This window comes from Cryptomeria japonica, chromosome 5 (genome assembly GCF_030272615.1).
Source record: "Cryptomeria japonica chromosome 5, Sugi_1.0, whole genome shotgun sequence".
In the NCBI taxonomy this organism is placed as follows: domain Eukaryota; kingdom Viridiplantae; phylum Streptophyta; class Pinopsida; order Cupressales; family Cupressaceae; genus Cryptomeria; species Cryptomeria japonica.
The window spans coordinates 268482628-268497595 of record NC_081409.1 but is presented as its reverse complement, the minus strand read 5'-3'; the positions used below and the strand labels follow the sequence as shown (position 1 = coordinate 268497595).

The following is a 14968-nucleotide window of genomic DNA, read 5'->3' as shown; positions in this document are numbered from 1 at the left end:
GTATTATTTTTTTCAAAGAGCTATAATAAAACTCTTGTATGATTATGTTTTCTGATTATGAATTCAAATTTCTGATCATCTTATCAAACCCATTTCAATCTTTTTCAAAGAGCTATAATAAAACTCTTGTATGATTATGTTTTCTGATTATGAATTCAAATTTCTGATCATCTTATCAAACCCATTTCAATCTTAGAACAGAGCTACTGATAAACTGAAACAGGTGGCCAGGAAAGCAATCTTTCCCAATTACCCACAACCAGAAATGTATACAATAACCATTCTTTGCATTCAAAGTAGAAAGTTACACCATAGCAAATCCATACTGTGAACTTAACAAGGAACTTTCCATTCCCTTAAATACAAAGTCACACCTGGCATAACAAAACATAAAATGGAGCTGCAACTTATTATAGTATATATATTCCATGCTTACTTTGCACAACATCATGCAGCCTATACTAACTGTAAAGTAGTAGAGAATGTCATCATTTGCAGGTGCAAGGATCACAGGTGCAGCTGCCACCACACTTGCAACCATTCTCTCCTGCAACTGTCACACTTCCATCCACATACCTAGATTATCAAAGCAACAACACCACAATCAGTTTATATTAATCTGAAAGAATGAATTAGACAATGCTAGTAATTAATGATATCAGGTTTTCAGAATTCATAATGAATTATAGCAATTGTTTCTGGATTAGATTGCGTCAGAAAAAAATTCATCAACGTTTCAGATCACACTCCATGATCGATCATTCATGATAATAGAAAGTCCAAGGGTTTTCAATTATCATTCTGATGATGGATCAAAGAATGTGATCAGATTTGATGAGAACAATCTCTAACACAATCTAATCCAGAAACAACTGCAATAATTCTAACACTATCATTTAAATGACTTACCCCATGTCAGAAGCGGAACTGCCCAACCCAATTTCCTTTGAAACTGATCTCTCAATATCAGGATACATGCCACATCTGCACCACAAAAAATTACAACACCCTTCTACAAATCAATTTATTTCCATCTATGAACAAAACTGTTAAAAGAACTCTTGATGCTGATCTTTAACCTCTCTTAAACTGTTAAGACCAACAAGAGCACCAACTATAGATAATCAAAGGCATGTATTGAATCAGAAGTATGAGTAAAAACTGGTTACCCTTTGCACCCACTGCCACAACCGCAGTTTGCCCCACAACCACAGTTTCCTCCACAGCAAGACATGATTATTATCTTTTGCAGAGAAAGCTCAAACAAACTATTCTTAAGAAGAATAAGCAAGAACAAATGCAATTATGAAATTTACACAAGATGGTGTGAATTTATAGAGGACAGGCTATAATGCAAACAGTGTTCTTATGTCACCAATGACCTAAAAAAATTGTGCACCATTGAAGATGGCCACAGGAAAGAATCTGATAAAGTTGTCACATTCATTAGAGGGGCCCTGCTTTGTGATTTTGAAAAAGAGATGTTCCTAACATGCTTATTATATAGCTTTTATTATATGTTTTATGGAAGTTCTGTTATTTTAATGGCAGGATGAAAGCGATGTCTGGCATAAAGCGAAGGAGTCACTTTCTTTTGCTCAAATAATTGAAGGCTAGGCGAAATACCCAAAGGAGGAAATTATTTTAGAACAAGAGAGGTCACATTGTAAGGTGAAGAACCCAAGAAAAGCTATTTAATAAATGCTAATGCTTGTCTTTGTTTCAGATACTGTGAAAGATATTGATCATTGTTCTATTTAAATATTAAATTGTTTAAAAATTATAAATTGATTCTAATTTTATATTTTTTTTTTTATTTAAAAATGATAAAGATTTATTTTGTTTTTATTGATAATGATCTTTTTAATTTTTAAATAATTGTTATTTTTTATTGGTGTTTTGAAAAATTTTAAGTTTAGTATGAGTTAAGGGTGTTTATAATGAGAGATTTTATTTGTGGCATGAATGTGCTACTTTAAATAAATAGTCACAATTTACAAATGTAATGATCTGGTAAAAGTAGAAATCTCATGGATTAATCTACCCAACAAAGATTTGAATCGAGAAGTCAACTATTTTAACACGAAAAAGTTCAAATCCATGTTAAGTGATCCAACAAAAACACAAAGATTACCCCAATAGAAATTTATATCTTGATGACTAAAACAAGACCATATTTTAACCAACATATTATACCCAAAAAGATATTTTTCAAAATAATAATACAATCTAAAAATTGAAAATAAAAGGTCTATAACTTGAAAAAAGCGAAAGTATAACTAAGAATTAATGTTTATAGTTGTTATGAATGTAGAAGAGTTAAGCATCATCTTTGTAAAGAGTAACATTGTCCCATTGGTATATTTTAGTTCCAGGGTAAAGATATATTAATATATACCCATTATTGAATTAGTTAGAATAGCTATTTAAAAATGGAGTTCCTAGGAGAATCTGATTGCAAGGTCACTAATAATATTAACTATCCATGATAATGTGGATAGAGCTTATCTCTTTTATATATATATATATATATATATATATATATATATATATATATATATGATTTTCATATTCTATTATCATAATTAATTTTTTTCTAAGGTCTTTTTAAAAAAAAAATTTATAATCATATTATCATTATTACTTGTTTCTTTACATTTTGTGATGGTAAGTATATATTTATGATATTTTTATTTAGGTTTGTGTTTATTTTGAAAAATGTTTATATATATTAAAAAATCTTTTGTGAAGTTAGGTTTATATCAAGCTAATATTTCTTTATCTTCTTGTACATATATCACTACATATTTAGTTGTATCTTATCCATCTTTCTACACTTTCGTATATAAAGTTCATTTATTTCATCATATATATCCAATCATTCATTCTCCACATAGATATTATAGCTAGATACCATCTTTGGTCATTTACATAGATGTGTAGTCAACCCTATAGTTTCAAACTTGACCCCTAAATTTTAAAATTTAAAATTTAAATTTGGCCAACTCCCACCCATTCTACAAGATGTTATAAAACAACTAAACACATGCTTGTCTAATTTAATACTATATACATTTATTCAAAGGTGTTTATTTGCATCTATTTCACATCTCTTATCTCTCTATCATCCTCTCTCATCCTATCTAAGCATATGAGGAGCAATTATTTGTGAAAACTTTAGATTGATGAATTATAATGAATAATGAATATAAATACACCATTTGAGGACACTTGCATGCTATCTTCAAGATCTCTTACACATAATTTTTAGGGTTGATCTAGATTGACATGTCCCCTTCTAACAAAATAACAACCTTTCCAAGGTATTTTTAAATACAACTATTTTACAGTTATTAGAAAAGAGAAAAGTAGACACAAATCACTCAAGTGAGCTATAAAGTAGTACACACTAACTAGGGTCAAATCCATGTACAAAGGAAGAAATTATGGTAATAAAATAGACACACATAAGTAAAGACTCAACCTTGATCAAAGCTCAAATATAGCATAGAATTCAAGGTAGTGCATGCTAATAGAGAGGTCACATTTCTAAGTTAGAGATAGTTTCCAATGTAAACTCCACATTAGAGATTATTCTTACTTTGGTCATAGACCTAAGTTCCCTTATTCACTACATTTACTCTCTATATATTAGCATTCAATCTTAGTATACATTAGTCCACATGATTACCACAACACTTAATTTATAGTTTAGGTTGATATGTGTCAAGTTGTAAGCATTTCATTTCATTAGGTTAGACTAAGTCTAAGGAAATTTTATTTGCCTTACAATTTGGTGAACTCAATCAATCCTACATTTCCTTCCACCTTAGGGTTTCTAGATCTTTTTTTTTTTTCTAAATTCACATCTTATTTTTAGATTCATTCTTTTTTTCATCATTGTGCTTCATTGATAACTCCTCATTTTGTTGTTTGTGCTTATTTACATATCTTCATTTTTACCCACCCTACCCAGAGCCCTTCATTTTCCCTTAGGGTTTGCATTTTGTACTTGTTCTTATGTCTAATTTTTTATTTTTAAAATATGAGATTCATTAGCTTGTGCCATATTATTGTGTACAATTTATTAGCTTGTATATCTTTTTCCCCTTCTTTACACATCTCATTGCTTATACCCTTTAAAACCATCAAATTATAACCAATGAAAATGATATCTCTTTGGTTTCAAGTCCAAGTTAGATATATTCTCCTTGGGAACATGTACATATAAATCAAAACTAAAAAAAGTGGAATGCCTAATAGAGAGCGCTATGCTTATATTAACCTCTTCTATGGTTTTATCAATAAATGTTTAATGTAGGAAATATATAAATACGATACAAAATAATATTGATTTATTCTACCCAAAATGTATTTCCCAAATTAAATCTACTAAGAAGACTCTTGATTTTTCCATCATAACCATGTTCATTATTTATACAACTCCATAACGTTTCGGGGTATATAGATTTATCTTTTATCTAGTTATAACACTATGCTTATAATAATTCTCAAACCATATAAAGAAAAACTAGATCCGCCATTATCTGTTCTAAAAAAAATGATCTTCTTTGATTCTCCACAAGAGCCTTAAAATATTTGAATTTGCTAAAAATCTAGCTTTATATTCTAGAAATAATGCCAATATCTTATAGGAGAACATTTTAAAAATACATATTATATGGATTCTCCAAATAAGAGCATATTCACATGTCCAAAAAACTCATTATGAACCAAGTAAGAAATCACACCTAATCTAGTGGAGTTCAAACTAAATATAATAATTTTTTTTACATATACACAATGATCATAGAAATCAAAATCCAAAGAATAGTATTCAAGTCCCCTAGACATTTCCTTTAAGTTCAAAGCCTTCAAAAAAGCTTCACCAAATTGATCCATTTTTTTATGACAAAATTTCCAAGGTGTCGATGGAAACAAAAATTCAAAATTTTCCTTAGTGAAGTCTTCAAATTTTATATTTTTTAATTGTAAAAATAATAGGTATCTCCTAAGAGATGCTTTGAAATTTTCTATTTCTAAAAACTTGAGGTATGTCCTAAGAAATATACTAAATTTTCATCTTGTTAGCAACTTTAGGTGTCGCTAGGGTGATACCTACTCATCTCTTCTACCTAGAGCACGTAAGTGTCTCATAGGATATAGCTTGTGGCCTCTACATCCAAATATATCATTTGATTGACAATTTTCCCAAATATCTTCATTTCAATTTTCACAAGCCATAATTTCTTCATATAGACTTTAATGAGGAGTCCTTTTTAAAAATTATATAATTTTTTGACACAAATATAAATCTACAATCTTTTGATTTCCATAAGGTGTAACTTGAGTGATATCTCATTTCCCATGTCTGCTATACTTTGATTCCTTCCCGTCCATAGTATTGAACTAGAAACAAATTTATGTAAATGTCACATATACATAGTATTTGAATAAACCACATATATATAATATGATAACCTATGAATGCATCACATATACATAATATGATTAGATCATGCATCCAATGCTTATACACAACATGAATAGCTATACAAACTCAGAAGAACAACATAGTGACCAATTATCAAAAGGAATTAGTAGGAACCTTGTGCTACAAGAATATTTTTCTTCTCCTAGTTTACTAACACATAATCTAATAAGTATATCCCATCATGGAAAGAAATATCAATGCATTCCTGCTACTATGGGTCTCATCCTATTCTCTAATTCTTTGCACCAAATATGATGATGGGAAAACATTCTGTAATACTTGTGATCATCACAATATAAGGTACAATCATAACAACACATATTGCCTACTGCTAGTAATAAGATGCACATAACTCACTAGTCATCTACATCCTCATACTATATAAGTTACCTTAACAGAATACCTTATGGTATTACCATAACTTTTACCCAAGACTATTGTGTATAACATAAATCACTTGGATTGAAGTAACGATTAAAAGAATGAAACATACCTCAAGAAGGCACACACATTTAAACTGATCGCCAATCCTGATATCAAACTCCCAAAAGGTATTTATTGGCATCCATTAGCTAGATTATACTTATTCAAGGCTACCTATACCCTATAAATTTGGGTCTCTTGACATCTATCATTTTTATGCTACTAGTTAAAGTTGACTAACCATATGATACAAATGGAAACTTCTTTGGGTACAAAACACTCACTAACTCTTATCATATTGGACCAATGATAAGATTATCTATAAATGGGTAATAGGTTTTACAACTTTGGTGACCACGTCAAGATGAGTAGAGCGCGCTACATTAAGATAATAACTAGCCTCTAAATGTTTGTTTATATAGTCATTTTCTCAACCTTGGTTGTGATTCCAAGAAATTAGGTCCTATATTAATCTTACTTTAGCATTATAACATTTGAAAGTACTAGAATGTTTATCTAAAATATACTATCTAAAGGGTTTAAACCATAGAATAATTATCCAATTACATTAACCCAAAGGAATCTATGAAATCATTCAATTATCTTATAGCTCTAGATCTAATTTAAAAACACACAATTAACACAAATTGAAGCTATATGAGTTGGCATCCATCGAAATACACATACATAACCCAATACAAACTCATAACAAATCAAGGTACATTCAATTTATTCAATATTTATTCTAAATAATATCATTTACCATACAAAGATTAAACCCATAGTAGTAAAATAACCTAGTTCATAGTACATAACCTATTTGCATATTACCAAGTATAAATCTTATCACATAACTATATACCAAATATATTTAACATAGAATACCATATCTTATTTTGTAATAAATACCATTAATTTCCTCCAATTGGTAAAGGTCATCTAAATGAACATAGTCATAACTCAACATATATCCAAGTCCATAAAGTAGGCCAATCATACCTAATAAGAGATAGCCACATGGTCAAATCACAATGGCTTAATTTAGCATCATTATTAAATAAAAATATAGCAGGTTACCTTAATTTATTTGTAGCCAAGTCACAACCAAGTTAATCATGCCCTTATTTCTTGGAATAATAGACCTCACTAGGTTTGGAGGCTATCCTATACCTTCCCATACTCCTCATTGATCCAATACATGAGGTCATATGGCCTAATACCCAAACATCAATTTCTTTATGTGGTGGCAGGAAAAGCGAGATCGGGTGACTAGGACCTAATCCCACTTTTGCCAACACATTGGGAATACGAAAGAGCCTAAGGAGGTAGATCACTTTGTCTAGTTCTTGTGAGAAATAGAGAGCCAAGGATTACCTCTTAGGGTTTCTATTCCTCTTGTTGCAAATGATGAGAAAAACTAGGGTTGAATGATCAACTAGATTGGGAGATAAAGAATGAAGCATAAATGAACTTGAAATTGCACAAACTTGCAGATTTGAAACTAAGATACTAAAAGAATGAAAGGGAGAGGATTATAGATGTGTACCTGATGCTGCAAATTGAAAAAAACTAACCTAGAACAGGGTGCCATGCCACTGTCTTGTTTCTGCAGACAGGAGGTTGCAACTGAGACACTGCAAACTAGAGGTCTCGAGTCTGTTGTGTGTGTGAAAAGTGGACCTATATCTGTATTTGGAATACACAACACTTCCATTAAGTACTTAGATGCATGGTTAGTAAATCAGTAAATCAATAAATAATAAATAATAAGCCATTATGGTTAGATTGCTCTCAGATTGCTAAGCTATCTAGTGACTAGATGACACCTAAACGAAGGATTTTTAATCTATATGAGAATGGATATGAGATAAATGAATGCAAGATTTAGGCTAAATATGTAAGATTTAATCTAACGCGATTTAAGCAATATATGAATATTTAAGCTAGATGATTTAATGAATATGAAATAACTAATATGCAATATCTCAATGCAAATTATCAATAAACCTAGAGCAAAAACAACATAATAACAATATATTCTCCAGGATCCTTGAATGAGAGATGAGAGCTTGAATTTATAGAAAATTCAGAAAGAAACTAACGGCTGAGATCAAATGATGATGAGTGGTCAAGATTTTCCAAGAGGAAGCACAATCTAGGTGAATTGATGTGATTGGTTGCTTTTCTCAGTTTTAAAGGAAATTGAAGTAAAATTAAAATAAAATAAGAAAAATTGATTTATTCTCTATTTCATTCAATTTTGATATTTAAATGTTTTAATTGCTTTCTTTCAGATTTTTCTTCAATTTTTAATTTGTTTTTCAAGATTATCTCCAATTGATTTCTTTTCTCAATTTTTAATTCTTTTTTGGTCAATTAATTCTTTTTTTGAAGATTTGATGGCAAATTGATTTATTTCATTAAAATATGCCAGGATATTTAATAAAATAAATATGATAATTGTTTAAAAATGATTTACTTGGAATGATCAATTAATTAATTAAATATTTAATTAATATTGGTTGATTAATTTTCCATGTGACAATTGATGATTTTAGAAATTAATTCTATGCTCAAGATTAATTTAATTGTCTTTGGTTAGGACCTTGGTGACGTTGTCGAGATTAGGGGGCCTATGGTTTAGATGACCATTTTTATGGTATTACATTTGCCCCTCTTTGAATTAATGTGCGAGGAGCACGTTGGTTCAAAGAATAGTTGATGTCTAGGAGATACCAGTTCTAAACTTGATTGATCATGAACTAGATAAAAAGCAAGGTATTCAGTTTGTTTTGAAGTGATGAAACTAAACAGAGTTTATTAAAGTGAAACCGGTCCCGAACTTGATTGAACTAGGACCAATGAAGAGAAAAGATACTGAACTTGAACTTGATTGATCAAGAAGTGGATCTTACTGATCTAGAACTTGATTTAACTAGACACAATGAGCGAAGATAAAACCAGTCTTGAACTTGATTGATCAAGACACGATGAGTGAAGATAAACTATCCAGCTTGATTCAATGCAATGAAACTAAACACCTGCTTAGATTGAGCGTGTGATCAAAGATACTCTTTAAACCCTTGATTGAGTTTAAACTAATAATTAGCTTGATGAAAAGCGATGCAAGTGATTAACATTAAGAGACTGATTCAAACGAAGACAATATTAGCTTGATTTGAAGCGATGAAATTGATGTACCCCTAGAGATTGAATTGATGAAACTTATTTTCCCGACTTGTAATGAAGATTTTGAAAGAAATTCTTGACTCTGAGGTCATGAGTATGCCCCCTCGGGAGCGAAATCGAAAGATAGTGAGGGTTGTGCAGTGATTTTAAGCAATAATTTTTAGTGATGATAAGTTATTTGAGCACAAAGATTTATGTTGAAGATTAAAATTAGAGTTGATTTGAGAATTAAATTGAGATTTACCGTTGATTAACGAGAAATTGAGCGTAAATTGATTCAAAAAATTGACTTGAGGATGAAAGTGCTAAGTGGTCATAGTTGTGTGAAATTAACTAGGAGGATGATCTCAGATTTTGATTTCGATCTTGAAAATGGAATCAGGACAATCGATTTAGCTTAGGGTACAATTTTCATCTCCATCAGAGCAAGTTGAAAATTAGGGTTTCGGCTATATAAGGGGTTGAAGTGTCATTTTCACCTCCTCAACTTTGAAATTTTAAAAGCTCTCTGCGAAGAAAAATGGTCATTCCGATCCAAGAGCATCGATTCGAGCACTAGAGATGACATAATCGACCATGGAACTATGAGCCAACGGTAAGCGATCAATCTTAAGCCTTTTCATTTCATCAATTTTAAATTTTTGTTGAATTTTTTGCTTTTTAATCTCATTTGAAGTCGTTCAATGTCATTTTGTCATGCGATAAGACACTGTCTGTCGTACGACAAACTATCCTCTTGTGGTTTGTCATTTCAGCCCATATGTTTCATCATGTGGTATCAACCCATGTATTGTATGAGATTGTTCCACATAGCCCATATCATCGTGCGAGAGAAGACCATTTGTCGTATGAGCATGTTTTATTGTTCGGCACGTATTCTAGACTCGTATGAATTTCTGCTATATTGTGAAAACTCGTATGGAAAACAGTGAGCATTTTTAAGGGTTAAAACATAAAATTTTGATTTGTCATTTGGTGTATTTGGATTTGCGTGGTGTTTAACATGTTTTGTAGTGCAATTTGAATGACTTACTGATGCTTGGTTGTTTAATTTTTGTAGGTTCAATTTCCAGATATCCTATTTTGCTGCGTCTATCCTCCTACTATGGGATTAGTTTGGAATTTGTCAGATGTAGATAGAGAACATATTGATTTGTGTGGTTTTATTCACCTTTTAGAGATGCCTGATATCTATGTGAATCACAGGATGCTTACTGCACTAGTTAAGCGTTTCCATTCAGAGCATAACACCTTCCATCTACTAGTTGGAGAGATGACCATTACACTAGAGGATGTGTACAGGATTTTGAGGATTTCGTTTGTTGGGGATAAGGTTGACTACGATTCTACTCAATGACTTGGTATCTTAGCCTTGAGACACATATTTCAGGATGAGACTATCTTAGAGTGGGCTATCACTTGGGATGTTATGATGACTAGGTATAGTGAGCAGTTTTCGCTAGCATTTGTATTAGCAGGTATGATAGGTTGTTTCATCATGTCAGACAGGGGACAATAGGGCTTCTTATGTGGCTGGGCTAGGATGCTCGAGAGATTATTGACTCAGCCTAAGAGATTAGGGTGGGGTTCTTTCTTATTAGCCCACATGTATCATGAGATGCATGAGATCTCATATAGGGATGGGAAGAGCATGGCAACAGGAGTTTTGGTTCTTCAGATATGAGCATGGGAGCACATCCCGGTTTCTAGACTGATAGTAGATGATGCTAGAGATCCACACCAATCAATCGTATGTAGATATTCTGGATATGTTACTCAGCCCCATCTGGGCAAGACAGAGTATTGGAGATGACAACTCAATAATCTGATCATTATATTATGGAGACCATATAGGGTTCTGGAGCTGTGGGATGACTGGAGAGCTCAGTGGAGAGACATGTTTATGACTTGATGTCTTATTAGCAGATCAGTGTCGATTATTAAGAGACTCGTGGTATTTAGAGTTTTGAGGCAATATGGCAAGCCATAGGGTATGTCACAAGAGTATATTGCCTACGCCTGATATGGTGATGAGGAGAGATGAGGATGGGCCCCTAGGTTGTCCTACGCATTGAGCATGCAGGAGCTAATTGGGATACAATGACTACAATGGGACTATCTTGATGATATTGTAGATGTGGGGGTTTTTCCCTAGTACAGGGAGTGGTTTCGGAGACATCCCTTCCCTAGATTTATAGATCATGCGAAGCATGCGCCTCTCATAGATGAGGCTGAGGATGAGGCCCCTACACAAGAACAGGGACAAAGAGCGGAGGTTCCTAGGCATGCAGGAGGTGATCCTAGTGCTAGCAGTAGTAGGGTACCAGATGGGGGAGACAGAAGTAGAGAGGGGAGGGTGGATCCCTTGGAGCTATTGGTGTGGGGGTTAGTGGTGCCAGGGCAGTGAAGGGTGGAGGTGAGGAGGAGCAAGCGGTTCCTCGGCAGGTGAGGCAGTGGAAGGATGAGCAGGGTGGAGAGGGAGGTGAAGAGGGGAGTAGAGATCCTATGAGAGAGAAGGGGGCAGTGGATGCAACACGGTCTATGAGAGCCAGATTAGTAGGTTTGTAGTCATAGTTGACAGTGGCTCAAACACAGCTTGTAGAGCGAGACTAACAACTCACTAAGATGATAGTAGAGCGAGACTGTCTTTAGTGGGAGGTGTTGCATCGGACTAGCTGAGCAGATTATTATGTTGTGGCATATAGCGTTGCAGTTCCAGTAGTGCAACAGGTTGTCCCATATTCTTAGTATATGGCTTGATCTGAGGGAGCTCAGGCACCTAGGCAGGATGTTGATCAGTAGGCTCCACCTCCTCCACCACCTGGTGGTGAGGGAGAGGTAGAGAGCTAGATTTTTATAGCTCTTAGATTTTTTTATATACCCCATTTTTTGTAGCCTATACGATTCTTGCTCCGATGAGACATTGTATATGACAATTGATATCATTTGTACTCTGAGACTCTGAGATTATCATATATACAAGATCTTGATTTGATTTCATCGTACTTGTGTTCTGATTAATTAAAAAAGCAAGTTTTCAGGACCTAAAACCTTTAACAAAGGATATTAAGATAAGACACCAAAAAGATTAGTGCTTAAGAACTGCATACAAAAAGACTGGCAAAAAGCCAGTGAACTGAAAGGACAACAAAACAAACAACAATAAAGAAATAAAGAAGGCGCTACACAATAATTTTCTTCAACAAGTCCTCTGCCTTTATCACCAGCTCATCATAAGTGGCCCTGACAGCTTTAAGGTCTTCCAGATCCTTGTTAGGTTTTTTGTGCTTCTTTTTGCCTCTGGTGCGAGTTCTGGGGCCTTGAGCTTCCCTTGTTCCTTTAGTTTCTAGGTCAATGTCTAGGATTTCCTTTTCATCATCCAGTTTGCTGATGAGAGTGTTCGCGTTGTTGGCTGAAATCTTCAGGATGCTAAGGCTCTATTCAGCAATGTTCTTTAGACACTCCTCAATTTTACCAATTTTACTAACAGTTTCTAAGAGAGTGTGGTCGTTAGTGTTAGCAAGATTTTTCCTTTCTAGCAAATCCTTCTCAATTTTTTCAAACCTGGGGTTGAAAGTATCTCTTATGTCTTCAGCTTTGGTAATGGTGCTTTTCAAGTCTTCTCTGTAGTTGGCCATGGTCTTCCCTTCCCCAGTATTGATGGTTTCTAGGATCAAGATTCTGTTACAGAGTTTTTTTTTTTTCGTCCACAGCTTTCTTGTAACCATTAATAAGCCACTCCATAGTTTCCATGAAACCTTGCAAACCCTTGAGGGGAGGGTTAGAGGGGGGGTCAAATTTTCCAGGGGTTGCCTTTTCCTCTTTAGGGGTGTGTTGGGTGGTAGTTGTGTCAACAGCCCTAAGAGCCTCTTCCATGGTCTCCTTTTCCAGATTATGATCAGCTTCCAGGGTCCTTACCTGCTTGTGGGCTTCCGGTTCCTTAACAGTCTCCTCTTTCTTCTTGTGCGTTTTCCTGGTCTGGGTGTGAGCTTTTGTCTTCTTCTTCAGTAGCCCTTGAGGGTTCTCCTCCTTAGAGTCGTTTGAAGTCTCCTCTTTTGAAGAAATGCTAATCAGGGGTCTACCTTTAGGCTTTTTGCCCTTAGAGGATGAAGGTTTGGTTTTGATGTATTTCCTCTTCTTCCCACTTTCATAATCCAAAACATCCATGTTGTCCTCAGTGTCATTTGAAGAGTCACTTTCAGACTCCTCTTCCTCTAAGAAGGCAAGGTCAAACCCCTCATCCTCAAAATCCATAGAGGGCTGCATCTAAGAAATTTGGTTGGCCTTAAAATGGTCATAGATTAGGACCACAAGGCCTTAATGCATGACCATATCACCCCATGGGTTCTCTTTGTAGGCCTTAAGGGATGCATTCATCGAACAAAGAAGAAAATAAGGGAAGTTAACCTTATCATTGTGCCTAAAGTGATTCAACAGAACAAAGTGATAACCATAAACTTTTGTGAACCTACCATCTAGAGTGATATATTGCATTAAAACAAAGAGGACCTCCCACCAAGGTTTGGCAAAAGGCCTGGGCGGGTAGTAGGTTTTGCTCAACTTTACTAGTCATTTTTTCTCCTTCTCGGTATTTGAGTATCTTTCAATAGCTTCCCTGCTGACTTTCCTATCTCTGTAGAAGTTGCACCCTTCTCTTGTGAGGCCCATAGCTTGAGCAATTAAATCTTCATTGATTTCTACAGTTTGGTCTCCCATTTTCAACATGCCCTTTTTCCAATTTTTACAGAAAAAACTGGTGACCATGTCGTCTCGACCGTGAAGTCTCTCCATGAATTTCAAGAAGCCACCCTTCTGTAGAATACCCGAAACCTCCTCCTTCTGTTTCCATTCTTTAAAGCTACTTGGTTCATATCACCTCCTATTACCACCCATATTGTCGCTGTTCAACACCAAATTTTGAAACTTCCAGAGCAAATTAGCCGATGAGATTTTTGGAACTATCAAAGTAACCCAGAAACCATGGGAACTTATGGCATTAGTAATATAATGAATGAATCTCTCATTATTATAATGACTCGAAGTACTCAAGTCACTTCTTTTCATAATTATCCTGTCCATCAAGTATTTTTGGAGTACTTCTATAATGATCATAGCAAATGATTTGCCTGACATCTTCGGGGAGTCCTTGTTCTCCCGTCCACGTGGTAATTGCTTCCTTGTTAACTGCCGCATTGGCAGCCCAGTCAGCAGAGCCATTGGCCTCCCGGTAAATGTAGGAAATGTAGCTTTTTTTAAAGGTGCTAATAAGGTCTCTAGCAGAGATGATTATGTTGTAGATCATCGCACTTGTGTTGATTGATTATGAGATGTTTTTTATATGCTTTATTCTATATGTATGCATATCTTTTCAGTATGGATGTATGTAATGGAGATGAATATGGATGGTTATTTTTTGTGTCTTTTCATGCAAGTAAATGATTATGCAAATAAATGAGGAGAATGAGTAACTAGTAATGCAAATGTTTATTTTTCTTCATGCAATAATATGAATGCAAATAAGTATAAAATTAAATGTATGGAGTTATATAAGATGCTTATGTATGCAGCTAACATCTCAATACACAAGTACTCAATCAGAGAAATGATGATGAAACAGAGACCACTTAGCGGAGAAATGATGATGCTTCAAACTCTCATTTAGAAGATAAAGAGATCATTGTTATTATGCCAAAATCACTTTTAAATGAATAAAATTTAGAATGAATGCAACCTAAACCTAGTCACTGGATTTGGAATGCTTAATTTTCATCACTGACCACTTTACAAACACAACAAGCATAATAGAGTTCATTTCTTTGTATATGCAATATTAACTATCTTGTCCGCAATGACCCTTTGTTC

General features: G+C 34.0%; 1 protein-coding gene across 1 annotated transcript; it reads right to left on the bottom strand.

Moving 5' to 3' along the window:
• Nucleotides 1–268: 268 nt before the first annotated feature.
• Nucleotides 269–1315, bottom strand: LOC131035228 (metallothionein-like protein type 2). Its single transcript, XM_057966891.2, has 3 exons — nucleotides 1170–1315; nucleotides 910–984; nucleotides 269–576 (listed from the first exon to the last, which is right to left on the bottom strand). The coding sequence occupies exons 1-3, from the start codon at nucleotides 1232–1234 to the stop codon at nucleotides 489–491; spliced, it is 228 nt and encodes a 75-aa protein (XP_057822874.1). The 5' UTR covers nucleotides 1235–1315; the 3' UTR covers nucleotides 269–488.
• Nucleotides 1316–14968: the final 13653 nt, after the last annotated feature.